Source organism: Rhinopithecus bieti, unplaced genomic scaffold (genome assembly GCF_001698545.2).
Source record: "Rhinopithecus bieti isolate Rb0 unplaced genomic scaffold, ASM169854v2 scaffold_2454, whole genome shotgun sequence".
In the NCBI taxonomy this organism is placed as follows: domain Eukaryota; kingdom Metazoa; phylum Chordata; class Mammalia; order Primates; family Cercopithecidae; genus Rhinopithecus; species Rhinopithecus bieti.
Genome location: NW_016803843.1, coordinates 34,681 through 54,429, shown reverse-complemented (window position 1 = coordinate 54,429; position 19,749 = coordinate 34,681). Strand labels below are relative to the sequence as shown.

The window sequence follows — 19,749 nt, the reverse complement described above, 5'->3', positions numbered from 1 at the left end:
TTTCCATGCTATTCCATCTACCTGGGATGCCTGTTAAACCCCAGCCATCCTTCACCAGGGTTCAGAACACCAGTCAGAATAAATCTCTCCTTAGTCTCTAGACCTGTGCTGTGCACTACCATAGTTCTAGCCACATGTGGCTACTGTGTGCGTGAAAGATGGCAAGTCCAGAGATGTGCTTTAAGTGTAACATGTTCACAAGACGTGACTTAGTACCAAAAACAACTGTCAAGTATCTTTTCTATATTGATTACATGTTGGAATAATGTTTTGGACATAATGGAGTAAAAATGTGTATTAATTTCACTGTTCTTTTAAGGTATCCAATAGAAAATTAAAAATTACAAATGTGGCTTACATTATATTTCCGTTGGATAGAGCTGCTCTGTATTTCTATGAGCCTTCACTTATGCCTTTCTGCCTTCATTTATGCAATCAACAAGGCCCCTGATCTCAAGGTTACAATGTGATGGGGGGGGGTTATATTTCAGCTGTGGTTTGTGAAGATACACGATTCTAGATTAATTTGCTAAATATAGAGCACAAAAAACCGAATGATCAACACTGCTAACAATATCCTTTGTACTTCTCCTGCTCTCAGGTTCTCCCAAAGATGACATCACATGTGGTAAATGAGATTGATAACATATTGCGCAACAAGCCCTACAGCAAGAAGGACTATAGATCATAAGGCAATGCATGAACCACAGAAGCTGCATGGTTAAAATAGCGGCCTGTGCCCAGTACAGAAAGGTGTTACTAAACCAGTCTTTTCAATCACTTAGCAGCTTGCTGCTCAACCTCTAGTGTCCCTTCCTGGATTCTCTGAGGTGTCTGCTGTCGCTACCACTGTGCACATCTGAAAACTCACAACCAAGAAAATCCATTCTATTTTCTTATCCTGGACTGGAGTCACCTATTCTTGCATTGCTGTATACACCTCATGCTTATGCAATGGGAAGAATATGGGGGCCAGGGAGTGATGTATTACCTTCAGGCATTTGGTAACTCAAAGAAGGCTGTACAGATATATTTTTTCAAAAGAACAAAATCTACAGATGCAATGTGAGTTGCATAAGAAACAGAGTAGACAGACTAAATTCAGTGAAGGAAAGGAATTCAGAGAGTTTTCTTAGGAAATAGATTCTTGTTAAGTAGTTATTAAAAATATATCTCACTGCAAAAAAAAATGTCTTCACTCAAAAGTCTTGCTTGGAAGAATAAGCAGAAAGAATTTTATATATTTTTTTTTCTATTTTCACATTCATATTAACAAGTTTTGTTCCATTTGTTGTTCAACAAAACTACAATTTCTGGGTATTTTGGCTTTATTACCTTTCAAATATTTACTGTTGCTTGGCCCCAAGATTGGCCTTGTACAACTTATCCAGAATGTCTATTAGGATTCTAATGTTATGTCCACTTACAAGTAGAGACAGTAAAAGGATGAATACCCCAATCTTTAGTGACATTGCAGCTGATTTATAAAAGAGAGGGCGACACTGCTATGGAAACTTAGCTTTGAAGAAAATGCAATGTATCTGCAATTAGGTGTTCATTTGTTACTACCTTTTATTAAAACCTGCTTTATCCTGTCAACTGCTTCGAGGCACAACTTCTGCAAGTTTAAATATTTGAGCTTTAAAAATAAACATAACACATGCTCAGTTTTTTTAAGTAAACCTGTAAAATACCCAGAAAGGCAAATGTTCATTGTTTAATTAGCACTGGGATTTTCAATATGTTTGGTATTTTTGAGGCATTGTTAACATGAAAGTCAACCACTGGCTTTGTGAAAAAATGCTATGTCACTATTCAGAATATGCTGGGTAAATTAACTTGCCTAGCGAAAAGCAAAATGTTAAAGAACTTCTGGTTATATATTATATGCACTAAACTATATGCATGAAAGTTCTTTGCATGGATTAATGGGGCTTACCCTTGTTGCACTTGAAATCTGAGGTATACCTAGCCCTGCCACTATTGGCTACTTCCCCTCATTAATATCCCACTTGAGAAAAATTGTGAGAATATACTATGTCAATATCTGTAAAACGAAAGAAAACATGTTTTTTTTTTTTTGAAGGGGGTGGTGTGGAGGTGGCCCTTTAACTTTTTTTGGCATTATAAGGATCTACAAAATTCTAATTTAATTTTCTGGTCAGCAACTTCCCCATACAGAAATCACTTTGAGGTTTACAGAAGAATTGTAGTATTTTAAAATGTTATTTTCTGTCATTATTTCTAAATGTGTATTTCATGGTTAAGTTCTAAATCTGAAAATGCTAGTGGGAGATATCAAGAAATTTTCTTTTTGATTACTAGTACCTGTATTCTAACAAAGAGTTTGAATTTTTTGCCCGACTATCAGGATGGAAATTGATCATTTTTTCAGTTGTTCATTGTGTATTCAATCCAGTGAACTGCTGTACGTATAGAGGAGCTGAGGTGCCGTCTAATGGGAAATGTGATTTATTTGCTTAGAGTAATAAAAGCATTTTGCGCATTAATTCTCACAATAGATTTTATCTGATCTTTCATTTTAAGGCTTATGTATATTTTCCATATATGTAAAATATACACATGTAAAATATATGTGGCCATAAAATAGGCAATAATCATCTAAATAAAAATTATACTGGCAGCTAAGCTGCACTGAATACTCAACAGAAATAGTAGTGATCAAAAGTCTGAGATTTAAATTGCAATCCAAACATTTTCTATCAATGGAGATTAACTACTGAAGATATCATTTCTCACTGAGTTTTAAAACACTCTGCACTAAGGTTAAGGCTTCACGAATTCACTTTTAAAAACTTGCAAATCAAAACCAAATATAAATATTATGGCTTAGCTGTGGGAACAGCCAGCTTTTTATATGCGAATCTGTCATGGTAAATATACTCAATGATGAATTTCAGTTACGTCCTTAGGAAAATTTCCGCGCACTCTAATTTTCTTTTCTCTTCCAAAAAGAATTCCCTGGCAGAGAATATATCATTCCAAAAGGTAACTTGGGTAGCAGCCATCCCTACATGGAAATCTCAGGCAAACTAGAAACCCTGTGTCTGGCTTCCCACTTTAGGAACTGTCACTTCATCTTCATGAAGAGATTGCCCAAGTCATTAGGCAGATGTCTGTCAGAGCTTGAAGGAACCTTAGCAATCTGCAAAGCCACCCCTCTTTGACAAATGAGCAAAGCAGGCCTGGATCGATGAAAAAACTTGCCCAAACTCACACACTGCTAGCTGATGGCAGAACCAGGCCTGGAACCCAAGTATTTTGTGTTCTATGTCAGTGCTCCTTTAGGTAGATTTTTTTTTTTTTTCTTTTAAGCTTTAAAGTTTTATGCAGAAATTGTTTGTGAGAATGTTGAAGTTAAAAAAAACTTAAGTATTAATCCAAACTCAGAAATCAAACAGGGAAAAGTCAGCGAAGAGATATACTGAAAATTCATAAAGGTCAACGAGAAGTTAGTCTCTATCTTCCTGAAAATTTAAACCAAGACCCTCCTAATCTTCTATTAATTCCTGTGCTTGGGAGTCCCAAGGAAGTGAAAGAGAATCCCTTAGAGCTCTAATAGATACATCTATAAATTGGTTTTCTCCATAAATGACACATACATGTATCCTTCCATCCTGTCTCCAGAAGCAGCGGTGACTGGCATGCACACTGAAAACAAAGAGGGCAGGCAGAAATGCACAGCAGGTACGTACTGGCAGAGGCCTGATGTCTGCCCTTTATTGTAACCGCTCAATGCCTTTCATTGCCTCACATATATCTGATCGGTTAACTACAAAGATGTGCATTTACATGTGAGATATTAAAATGATAGTTACATGTGTACCTATGTAACAAACCAGCTCATCAGCACATGTATCCCAGAACTTAAAAATTAAAAATAAAACAATTTGAAATTAATGTAATATAATAAAGATTATGTACTTCATCATAGGATTCTTATAAAGAAGTGTAGGGAAAAGACAAATTTCAAAAAGCAAAGTTTAATCATACTTATTAAGCAAGACTTTTCAGAAGAATTGAGTATAAATTCAATCTCTGTATTTCAGTTAACTTCAAACCTTGTTTCAAATTATCCTTTCCAAGTTTCAATAATATGCCAAATAGGACTACCAGTAAACTTTTATTGGTTAAGAATATCAATCCAAGATTTTAGTAAGTTAAAATGAAGGAACTAAAATAGGTAAATGAAAATGTTTTAACATTTTAGTGCTATTTATGAGTATGAGCAAAGGAATTTAATCAGTTTGAATCCCAATTACAGATGAATCTTTTATTTCACGGGTGCTGGGTATGTGGTCTTTTTAAGACAAAAATTCTACAGTATGGTTTCACTATCTAAGTCTGACTGAGTGGGTCGCATCTCTGTGTGCCACACAGAACTTTTAGACGAGAGCAGTGGGGAAAAGGTTCTGCAATTCCTGACAGTAAAGTACTCACACAGTAAATCCTTAACAAAAACTACTGAACTGTGAGTACATGCCTCATAATCTTATGCACAGAAATGTATCTATTAGTACAAAAGTTGGAAAACATCAAGATTAAAAAGAGTGCTGTAGGAAAAATTCACAACAGGAAACAAATTTTGCTCACTCATTTTCCTACAAATCTTCAGTTTATTAATTCAAGAGAAACTATATTAGGAATATTAGGCTGATAACCCTATTTCACCACCTCATCTAAGCTACACTGTATTATACCAAGAATGGTGACGATTTTTCCCCCATCTATACAGGCACTGCCATCTAGTGGCAAGTTTTCACCAGCAATTTTAAAAGATAGTGGCCCAACTCTGGTAACAAATAGTAGACACTGATGGTTTGTCAAATAAGGAAATGCATTTATTTGATACACAAATTCCATGCCACCAGTCAAACTATGGTCTGGCTCTTTTTCTTTTTTTTTTTTTAATCAACAGTAAAGAAAAGTTTTTGGGTTTGTTTCTTTTTTGAGATGGAGTCTCACCCTTGTCACCCAAGCTGGAGTGCAGTGGCACGATCTCGACTCTGCAACCTCCACCTCCCAGGTTCAAGCTTCTCCTGCCTCAGCCTTCCGAGTAGCTGAGATTACAGGCGCCCGCCACCACACCTGGTGTGTACAAAAATTAGTGTACAAAAAATACACTAATTTTTGTATTTTTTGTAGAGATGGGGTTTCACCATGTTGGCCAGGAGTTCAAGAAAAGTTTTTTTAAAATAATAAACCTCCTAAGTGTTACCCTAACTGTACCTTGCAGTGAATGTGACTTCTCTAGTCATTCCACATTATCCAGTGATGGCACCTAGATAATAATCCACCAAGGAAAAGTAAAGAATTGCAGACTTCTGGAAGCAATGATGAAATATAATTCTCAGCTGCAGAAAATGATCTGGGTCATTATGCAAATGTATTCCTGCCCGTTTTTCTTCCAAGTTGTTGGATGAAGCCCAACACATCCGATAGCATGGGAAGTGGAAGTTAAACTCCTGATGGATAATTTTTATAAAATTATAAAGAAAACAACTAACAACACGTATGAAATTCACATTAAATTTAAAAGTGGATACTAAAGATTAGGACTATATTTCCTTTGGGGTGCTGCTTGTAGGAAATTACTGAATGACAACTGCTGTCACCTGTGATTTCATAGCCTTTTAGCTGATATTGCTAAAGAGCTTCCCAAACTTTTTCAAGTCATGGCACACACAAGAAATGATATCTGTACATACACTGGTAAAAAAAATGGAAGAGATTCCTCTCAGCTGGTTCCCCAAGGGCTAAAGAGAGAAATATTTTACTCACAATCAATGGGAATCTGTGAACTAAAGAGTCAAATGTATGAAAGTCCTCATGGAAAAATGCTGACAGGCACTAAAATCACTGTAAATTCCTTGGAGAGTTCTCAGAGTTGCAAAAGTTCAGAAAAATTACTTTGGTCTTTTACATGTCAATATTCAGGAAAGAGATTCTCTCTCTTACTTAACATTCCTCCAGGGTGTGAGACCCTGGTCAAGGAAAACAATGATTCCTGTGTCTTAGTAAGTCAAACCAACATGGCAGGGTCAAGCTGACCTCCCTGGCCACTCAGGGCCAAAGCCATACAGCGGAACAGTGTGTTCTTTAACCTCATAGGACAACTCTCATATGCCTGGGCACTATTTTTAGGTTACTACCTTGGCTGCCCTTCTTCTTTAAAAAAAAAAAAAAGCAGAACTTTTCCACAAGTTTCTCTTCCTCAAGTTGGAAAATTGGAGAAATCATGTTTTTAATTTTGCATTATTTCAGATCACAAATTCAAACACTTTTAAACATTAAGCTTCTGTTCAATCCCCTGGGAAGAGGATTCATTAGGATATTTATGGTTCAAAAGAAGTTGCAATATTGTGCTTGGAACACAGAGAACCAGTTATTAACTTCCTACTACTGTTATATAATAAATAATAACAGCTCGGCCCAGGTTACTGTGACCTCTGACAGATCAAGGAAACAAGTTATTTTCTCCTCTTGTGATTATAGCACATTGCAAGACATTTTTTTCCTTTTAATAAACGTCCTGGTACTCTGAGTTTCCCTTTCAATTCATTTAATTTCAACAATCTGTCAAAAACAGCCAATAAACAAATACTGAATTACATTCTGCTGGGTTTTTTAAAGGCTCTAGACTATGAAAACATCTTGCGTGTCTCCCACCCTGACCACCCTGTGACTTTTCCATATACCACAGGCCACCCATAGACACAAAGCCAGGGGGTGAAGCTGACATGGTCTACTTGGAGCCAGTAGACAGGAGGGCGATGAGTCCTGATGAAGCACTTATGGACAAGATGTAGTTCCTGTAAGAAATTTAACGTTATGGAAAAATGAGTAACTCCAAATTAGTTTTTCAACAAAATAAAGAGCCCATCTCTTTGGAACGTACTGCTTCCTTCCTGACACTTGGTGTAATCATAATGATGTGCAGCCCCATTGTCTGCAAACACAATTTGCAAGACAGAAGACCAAAAACAAATGGAAAACATTCACAGGAAATGTGTTCCAATTTTAAAAAAACACTTAAGACAGAAACCTAGAACACACGATCACAAAGAATAATCTGAATTCCATTTAACCTTCATGAAAAGAGCTGATCAAAGAACATGGGGAGAAAAGAGATTTGTTTTCCCTTTTCCCCCCTAAGAGCAATGGCAAAATAAGTCTTCCCTGTGAATCAGTGTTTTGCGGCAGTTGGCTTGCAACAGCAAGGAGGTTCTAAAAGCTCGAAGCTACTCCCTGCCTCACAACTGTACAATTTTCAGCAAACCACTCCAGCATTCCCAAAAGGTACACGTTGGAGGGTATCTGGTATTTTATTACATCATAATCACCAATTGTTAAAATCTTGGCTGCACATTCCTGGATAACACCTTTAATAAATTAATAAGAGAGGACTGATTCTTGCCCAAAAGCTCAATTTAACAGCATCTTGAAACACTATTAAGATACACTGGACTGAACCTATAACTGTATTGGCCATCCACCCAACCCCCGAGCCCAAAAATAACAGCAGATACAGGGGCTTACTATTTCAGAAGCTATCAAAAATGACAAGTTTGCTCTGGCTCTTTGGAGCTTTTTTTTTTTTTAAGTAGGCAAGGACACAGATTCCCATAGACTGCTTTGTAATACTTTATCATAAAGTCATAATTCATAAACTTAAAAGAACCTTAAACCAATAGCTGTTATTTTAAATGTCCAAAAAGTTGACTTTTTTTTAAATGTCCAGAAAGTTACCTAAAGTCAGCACTATTTAATGGACTGACTCCCAGAGCAGCTTTTCTTTCCACTTAAAATATCCAGACAAGTCAAAACCAAAACGAACTACTGTTCCTAGACTTCTCAAAAAGATAATCAACCTTGAAAAGGATACACTGTGGGGTTGAAGTTCTTCAATATGAAGAAGGAAGCAACAATGACCACGACCAGGAACAGAGTGTTGTTATAGAAGATGGAAAATGTTGTAGCTTCATAATCAGCAACTTCATTCTTCTTCCACAAGATTCTAGAGACACAGAACCAAGTCAAACAAGCTTATAAATATGATTAAAAAAAAAAAAACTTTAAGTAGCATATGGCTCTAGTTCATCATAAAACAAGTTTTCCTTGAGTGTTCTAGGATAAGAATGTAATATTAAATTTAGTCAGAATTCTCCCCTTTCTTACACTGAAAAAAAAAAAAATTTCACTCTATGATAGTGAAGATAACATCATACTGGTTATGTTACCATTTTTCCCAGACAACCAGGGTTATGGAAGAAGGGACTCATTAATGGCAACTGGCATGTTTCATCAGCAGCTAAGTCAAGTATCTTTCTCTTGGCCCTTACCTAAAACTCAGACTCCACGATTAGCAGCCTGTGGAGGTTCCTTGGCTATGCCTTGTGCTTGAGGCTTTCTACAGCCTACAAATATCAGACTTCAATATCACACCTTCAGAAGACAATCCCAATGACAAAAACTACCTGTGGTCTCACAGAAGCAGGCTATTGTTAGCCATCTTTATTAATTCAAACAAAAAAGGCACTTAATCATTAGGAGGACTTTTTAATGTCTGTGAAATTCTTTTACTTTTTATTCTATTTTACTTGATCTGATAGTTTATCTTACTAATTTACTAGTATTTCATCGATCTTTTCTTTTACGCCTTCACACAGGCAAAAGGAAGTTATAGGATGCCTGTGAATAAGGGAGCCTTTATTCTTGCTGGTTAATTAACTTTGTAAAGCAGTTTTTAAAAGGGTAGGTTGTGACCCATTAGTGGGATGTGAACTCAATCGAGTGGATCAAATGCCCACAGAAATTAATTGAGTGGGCTGAGACCAGCATTTTAAAAAAATGAAATAGGAAAGAATACAAAAACATCAGCAGCACATCACACAGAGCAGGATAATTATTGTTTTATAAAACATGTGCATGTGTCCACATGTGAGTTTATTTGGTCAAAAGGTAAAATACATATTTTTTTACTGTAGGTCATTATCAAAAAGGTTGAAGGCCACTATTGTAGACACTTTGTCTCCCCAAAAGATAAACCTACTCTGGAGTCAGATGACACATCCCCTCAACCCTAAGGACAGCACTTTAAGTCACTGGTAACTGACACATTTTATTCACCATGTATACTAATCCAAAGACAACAGGTTTGGCTGTAAAGGAGCTAAATGAAGGCTAATAATTAACATCTTATGCTCATCATAAGAAATCTGTAGTCTCTAATACATGCCATATTACAGACACCATCAACTTAATAACTCTTCCATTTACTGTAAGTTTGGAGGAAGGAAAGGACATTACATTAAGTGCAGTCATCAACTATAAAACACCTTGTAATGTAAATTGTTAAAAATCATGAGTTGGAGTTCCAGGAACATCATTCTAACACTGATCAGTGAGACCAGCCTAGTAAGATGCACAGTCTCAACATGGTTTAACACTAGAATGAACACTCAGGACAACTGCCTCCATTTTTAAGACTCTGGCATGAGATCCAGTGAAGGCAGGTTGCTTAAGTAGGTTATCAGCCTGACTTTACTCTAGATGATAAAATTATCTCACTTGCATCACAGTGCTTCTCCCTAACTTATTTTCTGTCAAGCCCTAAATAAGAAGTGATATGATCTGGCTCTGTGTCTCCACCCAAATCTCATCTTGAACTGTAATCCCCACATGTTGAGGGAGGGACCTGGTGGGAGGTGACTGGTTCATGGGTGTGGTTTCCCCCATGCCATTCTCGTGACAGTGAGGGAGTTGTCACAAGATCTGATGGTTTAAAAATGGCAGTTTCCCCTGCGCTCACTCGCTCTCCTGCCACCTTGTGTAGAAGGCATTTGCTTCTCCTTCACCTTCTACCATGATTGTAAGTTTTTTGAGGCGTCCCCAGCCACGCAGAACTGTGAGTCAATTAAACCTCTTTTCTTTACAAATTACCCAGTCTCAAGTAGTATCTTTATAGCACTGTGAAAATGGACTAATATAAGAACCATTTTCAAAAAAGTTTTAATGAAAGAAGTGGCCCAATCCTTTAGATTTCCCTAGATCCCAATATGACCACATGTTAGTTACATCAGTGTATAAAGCCTGACAGCCTTTAGAACTTTTTCTGAGTCCACTCATATCCTGTTTTTTTTTGTTTCTGTTTCAAATTTAGGACCCCCAAATGCCCTCATTGCCAACAGTTCTGCCTAGTAGAAGACATTTTCTTCCTAGTAGGGAACCTGGTTTGGGAGAGCACTTCCCAATATCTTAAGGATGTTTTCAGGAAGAGCTTCCTACAAGAGAAAAGCTGAGACCAAGCAACAGTTAAAATCAAACAATGTGAAATGACAGATCACCCATAAATCAAGAAGAAACCACACTCGCACTCTGGAATGAATGTTAATGAATCTCACGTTCTCCTCTGCTTATTTCCATCCTTGGATAAATGAATATTTTGAAGTACTGTTAAGCGGCATGGAGTATATATTCCAAATGAATGTAGACAGAGCTTTGAGAAATACACATCTAAGCAAAGAAATGCTGATAAGCCTTCTCCTTACATCAAATCTCCTGGAATTCTTTCAGAGGGAAACGAACTAGATCTTAATAAGAGGCTCTGGTCCCAGTTATCAAGGGCAATCAATATAGTACAAACTGTATCCAGTATGGCTTTTACAGCCAAATTTCTACCAATGAAAAGAGAAATTGTATAATGTTCTGACACTCTGCACTTATATATATCCATGAAACCTCCACCTCACCCCACTTTGAAATACCTAATCCAGCAAATGGCAAAGGTTTCATTCCCAATTTCAACTGATTCACTAGTAGTGACTACCTGAACACTAAACTGAAAAAGATTCCGAGACATGACCCAGGCTCAAGAACAAGTGCCAGACCAAATCTGTCCAGGACTGCAGTCGGCAGAGGAAACCCATTTACTATCCCTGACATAATTAATCACCGAAAACCTTTAAAAGCTGTAACAAACATTTTGAAATTTAGGTAACTATCCATACCCTACTTAAGAAACACCATTGTAATGAAAAATTCAACAAAAGGTTTTTTCTGAAACAGTGATCTAGATTCCCTAACCTTGAACTCTATGCAAAAAATATGCAACTGGAACACTATGCAGCCCGACCTCATTAAAGCTGCTCCATGCAGAAAGGCCTCCATTGTCGTAATACTGTGTCTTCAGTTTTATAAAGGAGCCATAGGAGATAATCATATTAATAATATTTTGGTACCTTTCCAAAACTACTATAGAAGACATTGTTCATTACTCAGTGTCCCTTAAATGAGGATCCACTTGATAAAGTCTTTCCAAGATCCAGTGCCAGGAAAGTTTCTTTTCAGAAGGACTTGCATGCTGCTTCTCGTCAGACAATGAAAGCTATGTGACCTCAGATGCTTCCCCTGACACTTGGAAACCCACAACTAAGTTCAGTGCTCAGTTGCTGTAACTAACTCTAAGGTACTTGCTCATCCACCTTTTCTTCCTTTTAAATGGTTTCTGGTTCTTTAAAGTTGTGTTATTTGTTTGATATGCACTTTAAGACAACCGTATTAAATACAGAAAATATATTATATACACTAACACTGCAAATTCACACAAAGTCTTTCTGGAGCAAAGTGAGGTAAAAAATATATTCCAACAAAGCCCCTTCTTGATACTAAAGCTAAAGATCCATGAAAACAGCAGACTCACAATGATTAAACTATGTGGAATTCTTCAGCACAACTTTACTCAGGGACTTCTGCTACTCAGATGTTAAGATTGCCCAATAAGCCTTCTAAGAGCAGCTGGAAGAAAAAATCGGGACTATGGGCTAACAAATGTGGCATAGAATTGGGCAAAAGGAGAAAAATCCAGTTATTTTCTTTTTCCCAACCAATACAGGTAACTAATTACTAGGATATCCCTCAGGAAGCTCAGGAACAGAAATACCACCACATAGACATGCTAACACATAAACCCTTCAGACCCAGAAGGGTTAGGCGGTATGTTCAAGGTTGCACACCTATTAACAGGCAAAGCCTGCTCTGTACAAAGCTCTGCTGCCTCTTCAATTCCAGCAGACAGTTACAAGTACAAGCTCTCAAGTCAGACTGCCTATGTTCTTATCATGGATCTACCATGTACTAATTCAGGACCTTGGGCAAGTTACCCAAGCTTTCTGTACCTTTGTTGCCTCAGGTATAAAAGGAGATAAAATAGTGCCTACTTCACAGGGCTCTTTACAGGAATAAATCAACTATTGTATAGTACAGATAAAATATCCGGTTGTAATAAAACTCTAAAAGTCAGCTATTACTATTTTCATTACTACCACTACTACAATTCCAAAATTTACCTCAGACAATTCCAAAATCCACATTCTTTAAGCAAAAATAAAAAAAATTTTCTTCAGAAAGTACTCCCTTTTATGATGACCATACTTTAAATAGGAGTCAAACCTTTCATCTTTCTCCTTCCGAGACATCTTTCTATTATCAGCTTCAGAAAGTTTTCGAGTCACTTCTTTGGAAACAGCATCCTCCCTCTTCTGTGCTACTCTGGAAGACAAAAAGAAAAAGTTTCCATTTGCTACAGAGGTGAACATCACACTCTCTCAGAAACACTCTGTACTCATATTTCGTATTGGCAACAGAATGATATTTCACATTTAAAGAAAAGAAGCTGAGCAGAAAGTCCAAGTTTATTACACTGCACTGGCCAAAAGAGAAGTTTGAGAAATGTCCAAGATGTGGTTAATTTATTAGTTACATGTTTTGATTTCTGCTTAAAAAGAATTTTCCAAAGTTTAGGAATTAATGTGGTTAATAAAGTCAAATGCTATTAACACAATTTAGTTAAGAATCATTTAAACTACATTTTGTTTTAATCTATCATCTAACTGTTCAACAAATAAATTTCATAAGGCATTAGTATATGATGTATTATTTCAATTCCAAGTACATAACAGGAATGAAAACTAGGCTTAAACAAAGAAGAAATAATAGCTGTAATATCTTAAAGTAATTATTCTAACTTTACTCCAAAGGACAATTTAAGCTGGGTGTGATGGACAGAAAGCCCCAGGTCACTCAAGGCAGGAGTTTTCAACCTTTCTTCAACTACAAGGGTGTCTGGGATGGATAAGTGAAGCATAAATTACAACTGATTTACCTATGTCTCCATCTTTAGCTCTCTCACTCAAGAACTGAGTTAGAATTGACATTGTTATTAATAAAAAGAAAACATTTAGTCAGTTTCAAATAATGTATGTTTTAAAAGGTTTACAAAGTTACTTTTTAAACTTCATTACCTCACACAAATTGGTAACTGGAAAGAGGAAAAAACAGTTCTTTAAAAAAACAAACAAAAAAAACCACACAATAACAGGAAATCAATTCTGAAACCTAAAGAAAAGGCTGCTAAGGGGCAGCCAGCTGTCTTCTTATGAGACACTTTAGGACACTAAAATGAACTTTTTACTCCAAAGATCCAAATTCCTTTGATTCATTATGTAAAAACTATCTTTTCATATGCTTCTTGCATTTCTGAGACACTCGGCTCCAAAGGCAGAGATTCTTCTCTCTGAACCTCTTTAGCAGACCAGGCATTAAATATGTTTCTTCATGAGAACAGATTATGAAAACAGGAAAATAAGAAAATTAAAATAAATAACTGTGTTTCCTGAACTTAACATCAGACTACTTGTTTTTTTTTTTTTCTACAAAAGACCAATTGAAAAGAAATGGACAGTTTACTGCAGAAACTTTTCTTAGCTTAACATAAAAAATATACACACACCCCCCAACTATCAAGGTGTTAGGACACAGGAATAAACTACTGCATTTTCAAAAGAGTTGGTTGTCACTACATGTCTTTAGGACGAACAGTCAACCGACTGTCCACATGACAAATCCTCATGAAGACATTACACCAGATAACTAAGCAATTTCTCTTCTAGGTCTAGAATTTTATCCTCACCTACCAGGGGCATGACAACCACACTGCAGGTTTACTGCAACTTAAGACGAGGAAGCCCTCCCCTCTGTCTTAGAGCTCTCAGAAAATAAACCTCACTCAGTGCTGAATACTCTAAAACAAAATAGAGGTCACACTAGTGACCTAGCACTTAGTCAACTGAGATAACCCATAAAATCAATTGTATTTTTCTTCCTTTACTCTTTCACATCAGTATGTCAGAACACTTCCAAAATTAAAGATAAAAAAAGACACGATCTGATTTCTTAAAATAAAAACATCGTTGCAAACATCGTTTAAATTATGCCACCTTAAAAAACAAAAACAACTTCAAAGGGCTCTCTTAGTCCCAACCTCTTCAACCCTGCACATAAACATTTATTATGTGCCAGACTCTACACTTAACATGTCACATGTATGATCATAATGAATCCTCACCACCCTCTGAGATTCCATTAGCATCCCCAATTTATAGCTGAGGAATCTAAAGTCTACATAGGGAAAACTATGCCTACGGCCATACATTTAAGAGTGGCAGAGCTGGCACTGGAACCCAGACTGTCGACTCTGAAGCCATCTTCCTTCTACAGCCAACATCTACCCACACTCAGCATCTTGCGGGATCTTTGAACCTTAACCATCTTGCAAATCTGTAGGAGTTTCAAAGTCAGTAGCATATTTAACATAAAGCCAAAATTATGACTAAAAAAAAAAACCTCTACTCTGAGTCTATTAAGTCAGTAAGTCGGTGAAATTTTACTAAACTAAATGTACCATTAACTGTTTCAAGGGGTATAAAATAAGATATGGCAGGTGTCTTCAAGAAGCCTACAGTAGAAATGAGAAGGTAAAAAGAACGTGACTTTGATTCTAAAGAGACGAATGAAAAATGATATGAAGAATAAGTAAAAAATGTAAGTCTCAAAGGGACTGAGTTCCAAGAGTATTACAAAGAATGGGTCATACAAGATGCCCACTTGCGAGGGCTTCCCAATGCACAAATGGCCATGCCTCACAAGAAACAGTCCCATACAGTGGAGGCCCACATGAGCTGAATCCTGGAATGGCAGTTGGCTGAGGGGCTGCCAAGCAGAAAGATAACAAAGATAACCCAATTTCTCTGCTGGTCCATCAGAACGGCTGCCCCGAAACCTGAGCTCCTTTGTGTCCAGAACAATAGGGAGGAAACTGCGAAGACCACTTCAGCCACTGAGGCCATTCTGGGCCATTACTTAAAATAAATCCCTGTTAACTGAGATCATCTCAACATGTTTCTATTCCTCATTCTCCGAAAGAGTCTAACACAGGGACAACAAAGCAAAGGAATGATCAAAGTCAGGAAGGATTTCTCTGGAAAAGATTTCTAGGTCTCAAAATAAAACACAGGTAAGAATGGAAAGGAAGTTAAGTTAATCCTAAATGGGGGAGAGCACAAGACATAGTCAAAGGATGATGTGAGGGTGAGGCAGAAGAGTTAAAGCCTAATTCTGAAAGGTGAGGCCAGACTCATAGGAAGGAAGCAGATGACTTGCATTCCAGGGGTCTAGAAGAATTTGGCTTTAATACATTTTTTAAAAAAGAGGCCATGGCTGGACGTGGCAGCTCACACCTGTAATCCTAGCACTTTAGGAGACCGAGGCAGATGGATCACTTGAGCCCTCAGAAGTTCAAGACCAGCCTGGGCAACATGGTAAAACTCCATCTCTACAAAACATACAAAAATTAGCCAGGCGTGGTAGTAGTGCGTGCCTGTAGTCCCAGTTATTTGGGAGGCTGATGTGAGAGGATCGCTGGATCTCAGGAGGCAGAGGTTGCAGTAAGCCAAGATTAGGCCACTGCACTCCAGCCTGGGCAACAGAGTGGGACTCTTGTCTCCAAAAAAAAAGGTCATGATGAGTTATCAGAATGACATGATAAAAATGATGTCACATAAGGAGAAATACATACTCTTCATTCAATAAAACAAGGGAAATACCTGCACTTCATATGGATGCTATAAGGATTACACAGGGTAATGTACTTTATATAGTGCATGGCAGGCTGGGCCCTAAACTTGTTTTAAAAGACCACATGGAGGCTGTTACAGCAATATGAGTATAAACAGTGTCCAAACTAGAGTGAGAACTATGGATGAAAAGATAATGCACATACAAAGTATGTCCACACTTCAAGTCTCAGTGAAATTCCAATTGCCTTTAAGAAATGACTTCCAAAGCAATACGGCCCCTAGATGGCCCCATGAAGGAAGGAGGGAAATAATCCTGCTATCCCTACCCAAGTTATCACAGTGTACATGAAAGCAACATCAAAGGGTATCAATTAAACAATAATTTATACCACTTCCAATGAGACAATGAGGACCATGACACTGAGAAATAGTAAATGTTACCATCTTTCCTAAGTCTAGATGCTCCTGCATTTTAACCTCTATGAAACTAGAATATTTAATTGCTTATAATTAATGTTTAAATTTACGGTGGTGAGGCTTGAGTTTTCTTCTCTAAAAGCTGTATTTTACAACATGTGTGATCTTAGAATATGTTAATCCTTTACATTTTATACACTTGTATGAAAACAAACGTAATTAGCATTAAAAATGACAGAGAGTTTCATTTTTTTTTTTTTTTGAGACGGAGTCTCGCTCTGTCACCCAGGCTGGAGCGCAGTGACCGGATCTCAGCTCACTGCAAGCTCCGCCTCCCGGGTTTACGCCATTCTCCTGCCTCAGCCTCCCAAGTAGCTGGGACTACAGGCACCCGCCACCTCTCCCGGCTAGTTTTTTTGTATTTTTTAGTAGAGACGGGGTTTCACCGAGTTAGCCAGGATGGTCTCGATCTTGACCTCGTGATCCGCCCGTCTCGGCCTCCCAAAGTGCTGGGATTACAGGCTTGAGCCACCGCGCCCGGCCGAGAGTTTAATTTTTAAAAAAGGTAATAAAATAAAAAGACCAGCCTGGTCAACGTGGCCTGTCTCGACAAAAAAATCAGCTGGGCATGGTAGCCTGCACCTGTAGTCCCAGCTACTTGGGAGGCTGAGATGGGAGGATCGCTTGAGCCTGGGAAGGTTGAGGCTGCAGTGAGCCATGATCATGCCACTGCACTGCAGCCTGGGCAACAGAGCTAGACCTTTTCTCAAAAAATAATAATGCAGCACTTTGGGAGGCTGAGACGGGCAGATCACTAGGTCAGGAGATCGAGACCATCCTTGGCTAACACGGTGAAACCCCGTCTCTACTAAAAAATACAAAAAAACTAGCCGTGCGAGGTGGCGGGCGCCTGTAGTCCCAGCTACTCAGGAGGCTGAGGCAGGAGAATGGCATAAACCCGGGAGGCGGAGCTTGCAGTGAGCTGAGATCCGGCCACTGTGCTCCAGCCTGGGCGACAGAGCGAGACGCAGTCTCAAAATAATAATAATAATAATAACAATAATGACAAAAAGATCATTTCTTTAACTTCCAAAATCAATACGTGAAGAGCCCAGAACAATTCTCTCCGTAAAGAATTACATTTAGCTTTTGAAATGTTAATTTACTTGGTGGGTTTGTTTCTCTGATGAACCTCCTATTAAGGCTTGGGCTTAAGTGTTCTAATTCCACCCTCAAAATCTTCTGTAGCCATGTCAGAATGACTGTCTCTACTTCAGTTAGTTAATAATTCTTCCTAGCATCAATGTTCCTTTCCCCCAAAATATATATATTAATACATAAATATCTCAAATTAAGGCTTATTAAAACCAACACACACAAACGATCTTTAAGAAGACATATAAAAATACAACACGTAGTACGTATTTTCACTTGAAAAACATACTTACTTGTGCTTGAGAACAAATTTCACATTCTTGTATGCAAAGGCTACCAAATATGTGCTTACTAGGGTCATCACACTATACAAAACAGCAGACTGAATAAGATCCATATGCCATATTCTCCAGTATAACCCTGAATTAAAATAAAAGGGGGAAAGTACAAAAAGAAACATTACAATCCCATAACAAAAGCCCGCGAAATTAATTATAGCTAAGCCTGGTAAAATACCAGGTTATTAGTTATGCAATCCAATACAGTATCTGAGGATCTTCAGAAGTGAGATAACCAGTTAACAGTATAGTCTCAAGCCTTCCAGTTCAGAACATTTGAAAAACATCACTTTCCTATTACTAGTCCAGATGAGATTTCTGCTTCTAAAATGAGAACAAACTCTGGCTCAACGTAATCACAAGTCAGACTTCACATTTCATTCACCAGGGTACTAGCATGCTAAATACAGGCCATTCCAAAATGCCACGTGCAGTCCCAAACCATAGTTTCCTTGCTGACGTGGCTATTATCAGAACTCCAAGCAGTGCTCTGTCAAATGAGTGAGCCATAATATGGCTTCACATCACGTTAATTGCACGCTGGGTTGTATAAGGACAAAAGAGAAAAATACATTTGGTTTTAAATGCCCAACAACAGTGCAGCAAAAGACAAGAGTTCTGGAACCTTGAGCTCTACTAAAAACGACCTTGTGCAAGTCTGCAGTTTCCTAACCCAGTGAGAATTCTAGAATTGGTACAGTAGGATTATTTAAAAAGTCTAAACAAGGTAGATCCCTAACCCCTGGCACTTCAACTTCTCTCTTTCTGCAAAAACCAGGAAAATTATGCAGTGGTGTAAACTAGCTCACGTAAAGATGCACTTCTAATTCAGTGGGTTACTTCATGGGTCTCTCACCTAATTAATTTATCCAAAATAAGTAATAACATAAGTTTAAAATTTCGTAACGGCAAGCAACAGTTGTATGGAAAAGAGCAGCAGACAGTATGCTTGAGTGTGTTTAAACACAGATTCCGGGCCGCCACCCCAGAACTAGTTAACCACCTTCTCCGGGGGTGGAGCTCGGGAACGTGCGTACTTTTAACAAGTGACCTCCCGGAGTGCTTTAACAGGACAATCCCAGGCGACAACGCCGTGCCCAAAGAAGAGGCTCTCTGCCTCCCCGAGCTCAGGGGAGCTGGAGAGATCGCCTACCTCCGGCCGGCACCCGCGCCTTGCCTGCTCGCTGGGTCCTGCCACGTCCCCGCCCAGCCCGACCCGCCCGCGGGCTCCCAAACCAGCCTCGCTCCCAGCACTCACAGATGGGGATGGCGGACACGATGAACGCGTTCCCGAAGAAGAGCGCGGAGGACTTGGCCGAGAGATTGCGGCTGAAATCCTGCAGGAGCAGGTCCTCCTCGGACTGCTGTTTGGAGCTGCCTTTGGGAGCCATGGCGTAGCAGGAGGCGACAACATGGAAGGTAAAGCCGGCCGCCAAGGCGGGCAAAGGCCCCTGACTCCGCCCCTGCGGCCGCCGTATCTGCCAACGACCCGTCAGCGCGGCGCGCGGAGGCGGGACCCAGCTTGGCGGAAAGCAAGCTTCCCCAGGAATGGCCAACCTGGCGCCGCTAACTAGGCTTCCGGGCGTGATTGGGCGAGCGGACCAGACTTCCGGATTCCTGGAAAGCCACGTGACCCGTCCGCCTCGAGGAGAGAGACGGGATTTGTAGTTTAGTGGGTGCTTTAAAAAAACATTGACAAAACTTTATGTATATTCCACTTAAGAGCTGATGACAGAGTCATGAGTTCTCAGTTCTTCAGAATTCCAAAATTAAAAGCTCTTCTGGCCCCACGCCATTAGTGCCCTCTGTACGTACCCAGGACTGAGTACATTGAAGGAGAAAAAAGAGAAAGGTATAGCTAACTCATGTAAAATCCCTTCTCCTTTACCCATCCTTTATTTCAC

At 38.8% G+C, this 19,749-nt stretch overlaps 2 protein-coding genes across 5 annotated transcripts in view; one reads left to right on the top strand and one right to left on the bottom strand.

Moving 5' to 3' along the window:
• KCNAB1 (potassium voltage-gated channel subfamily A regulatory beta subunit 1) overlaps positions 1-5,043 on the top strand; it is a 430,095-nt gene extending 425,052 nt beyond the window's left edge. For all 4 annotated transcript variants that reach the window (XM_017855014.1, XM_017855023.1, XM_017855037.1 and 1 more), the window contains exon 14: positions 602-5,043. In XM_017855014.1, coding sequence (XP_017710503.1) covers positions 602-691 — 90 coding nt within the window. In that variant the 3' untranslated portion in view covers positions 692-5,043. The remainder of the gene's footprint in view (positions 1-601) is intronic.
• A 1,188-nt stretch (positions 5,044-6,231) lies between these two features.
• SSR3 (signal sequence receptor subunit 3) lies at positions 6,232-19,342 on the bottom strand. Its single transcript, XM_017855055.1, has 5 exons — positions 19,104-19,342; positions 17,801-17,927; positions 12,472-12,570; positions 7,907-8,038; positions 6,232-6,833 (listed from the first exon to the last, which is right to left on the bottom strand). Exons 1-5 carry the CDS (start codon positions 19,234-19,236, stop codon positions 6,767-6,769), a joined length of 558 nt encoding a protein of 185 aa, XP_017710544.1. The 5' UTR covers positions 19,237-19,342; the 3' UTR covers positions 6,232-6,766.
• Between the last annotated feature and the right edge of the window lie 407 nt (positions 19,343-19,749).

Excerpts from the sequence above, each read along its gene's own strand:
- SSR3 (XM_017855055.1), bottom strand. The coding sequence starts at position 19,236 with ATGGCTCCCAAAGGCAGCTCCAAACAGCAGTCCGAGGAGGACCTGCTC. Across the intron at positions 17,928-19,103 it reads CGTGTCCGCCATCCCCATCT|GGTTATACTGGAGAATATGG; the intron begins GTGAGTGCTGGG and ends ATTTTAATTCAG. Across the intron at positions 12,571-17,800 it reads AAATTTGTTCTCAAGCACAA|AGTAGCACAGAAGAGGGAGG; the intron begins GTAAGTATGTTT and ends TTTGTCTTCCAG.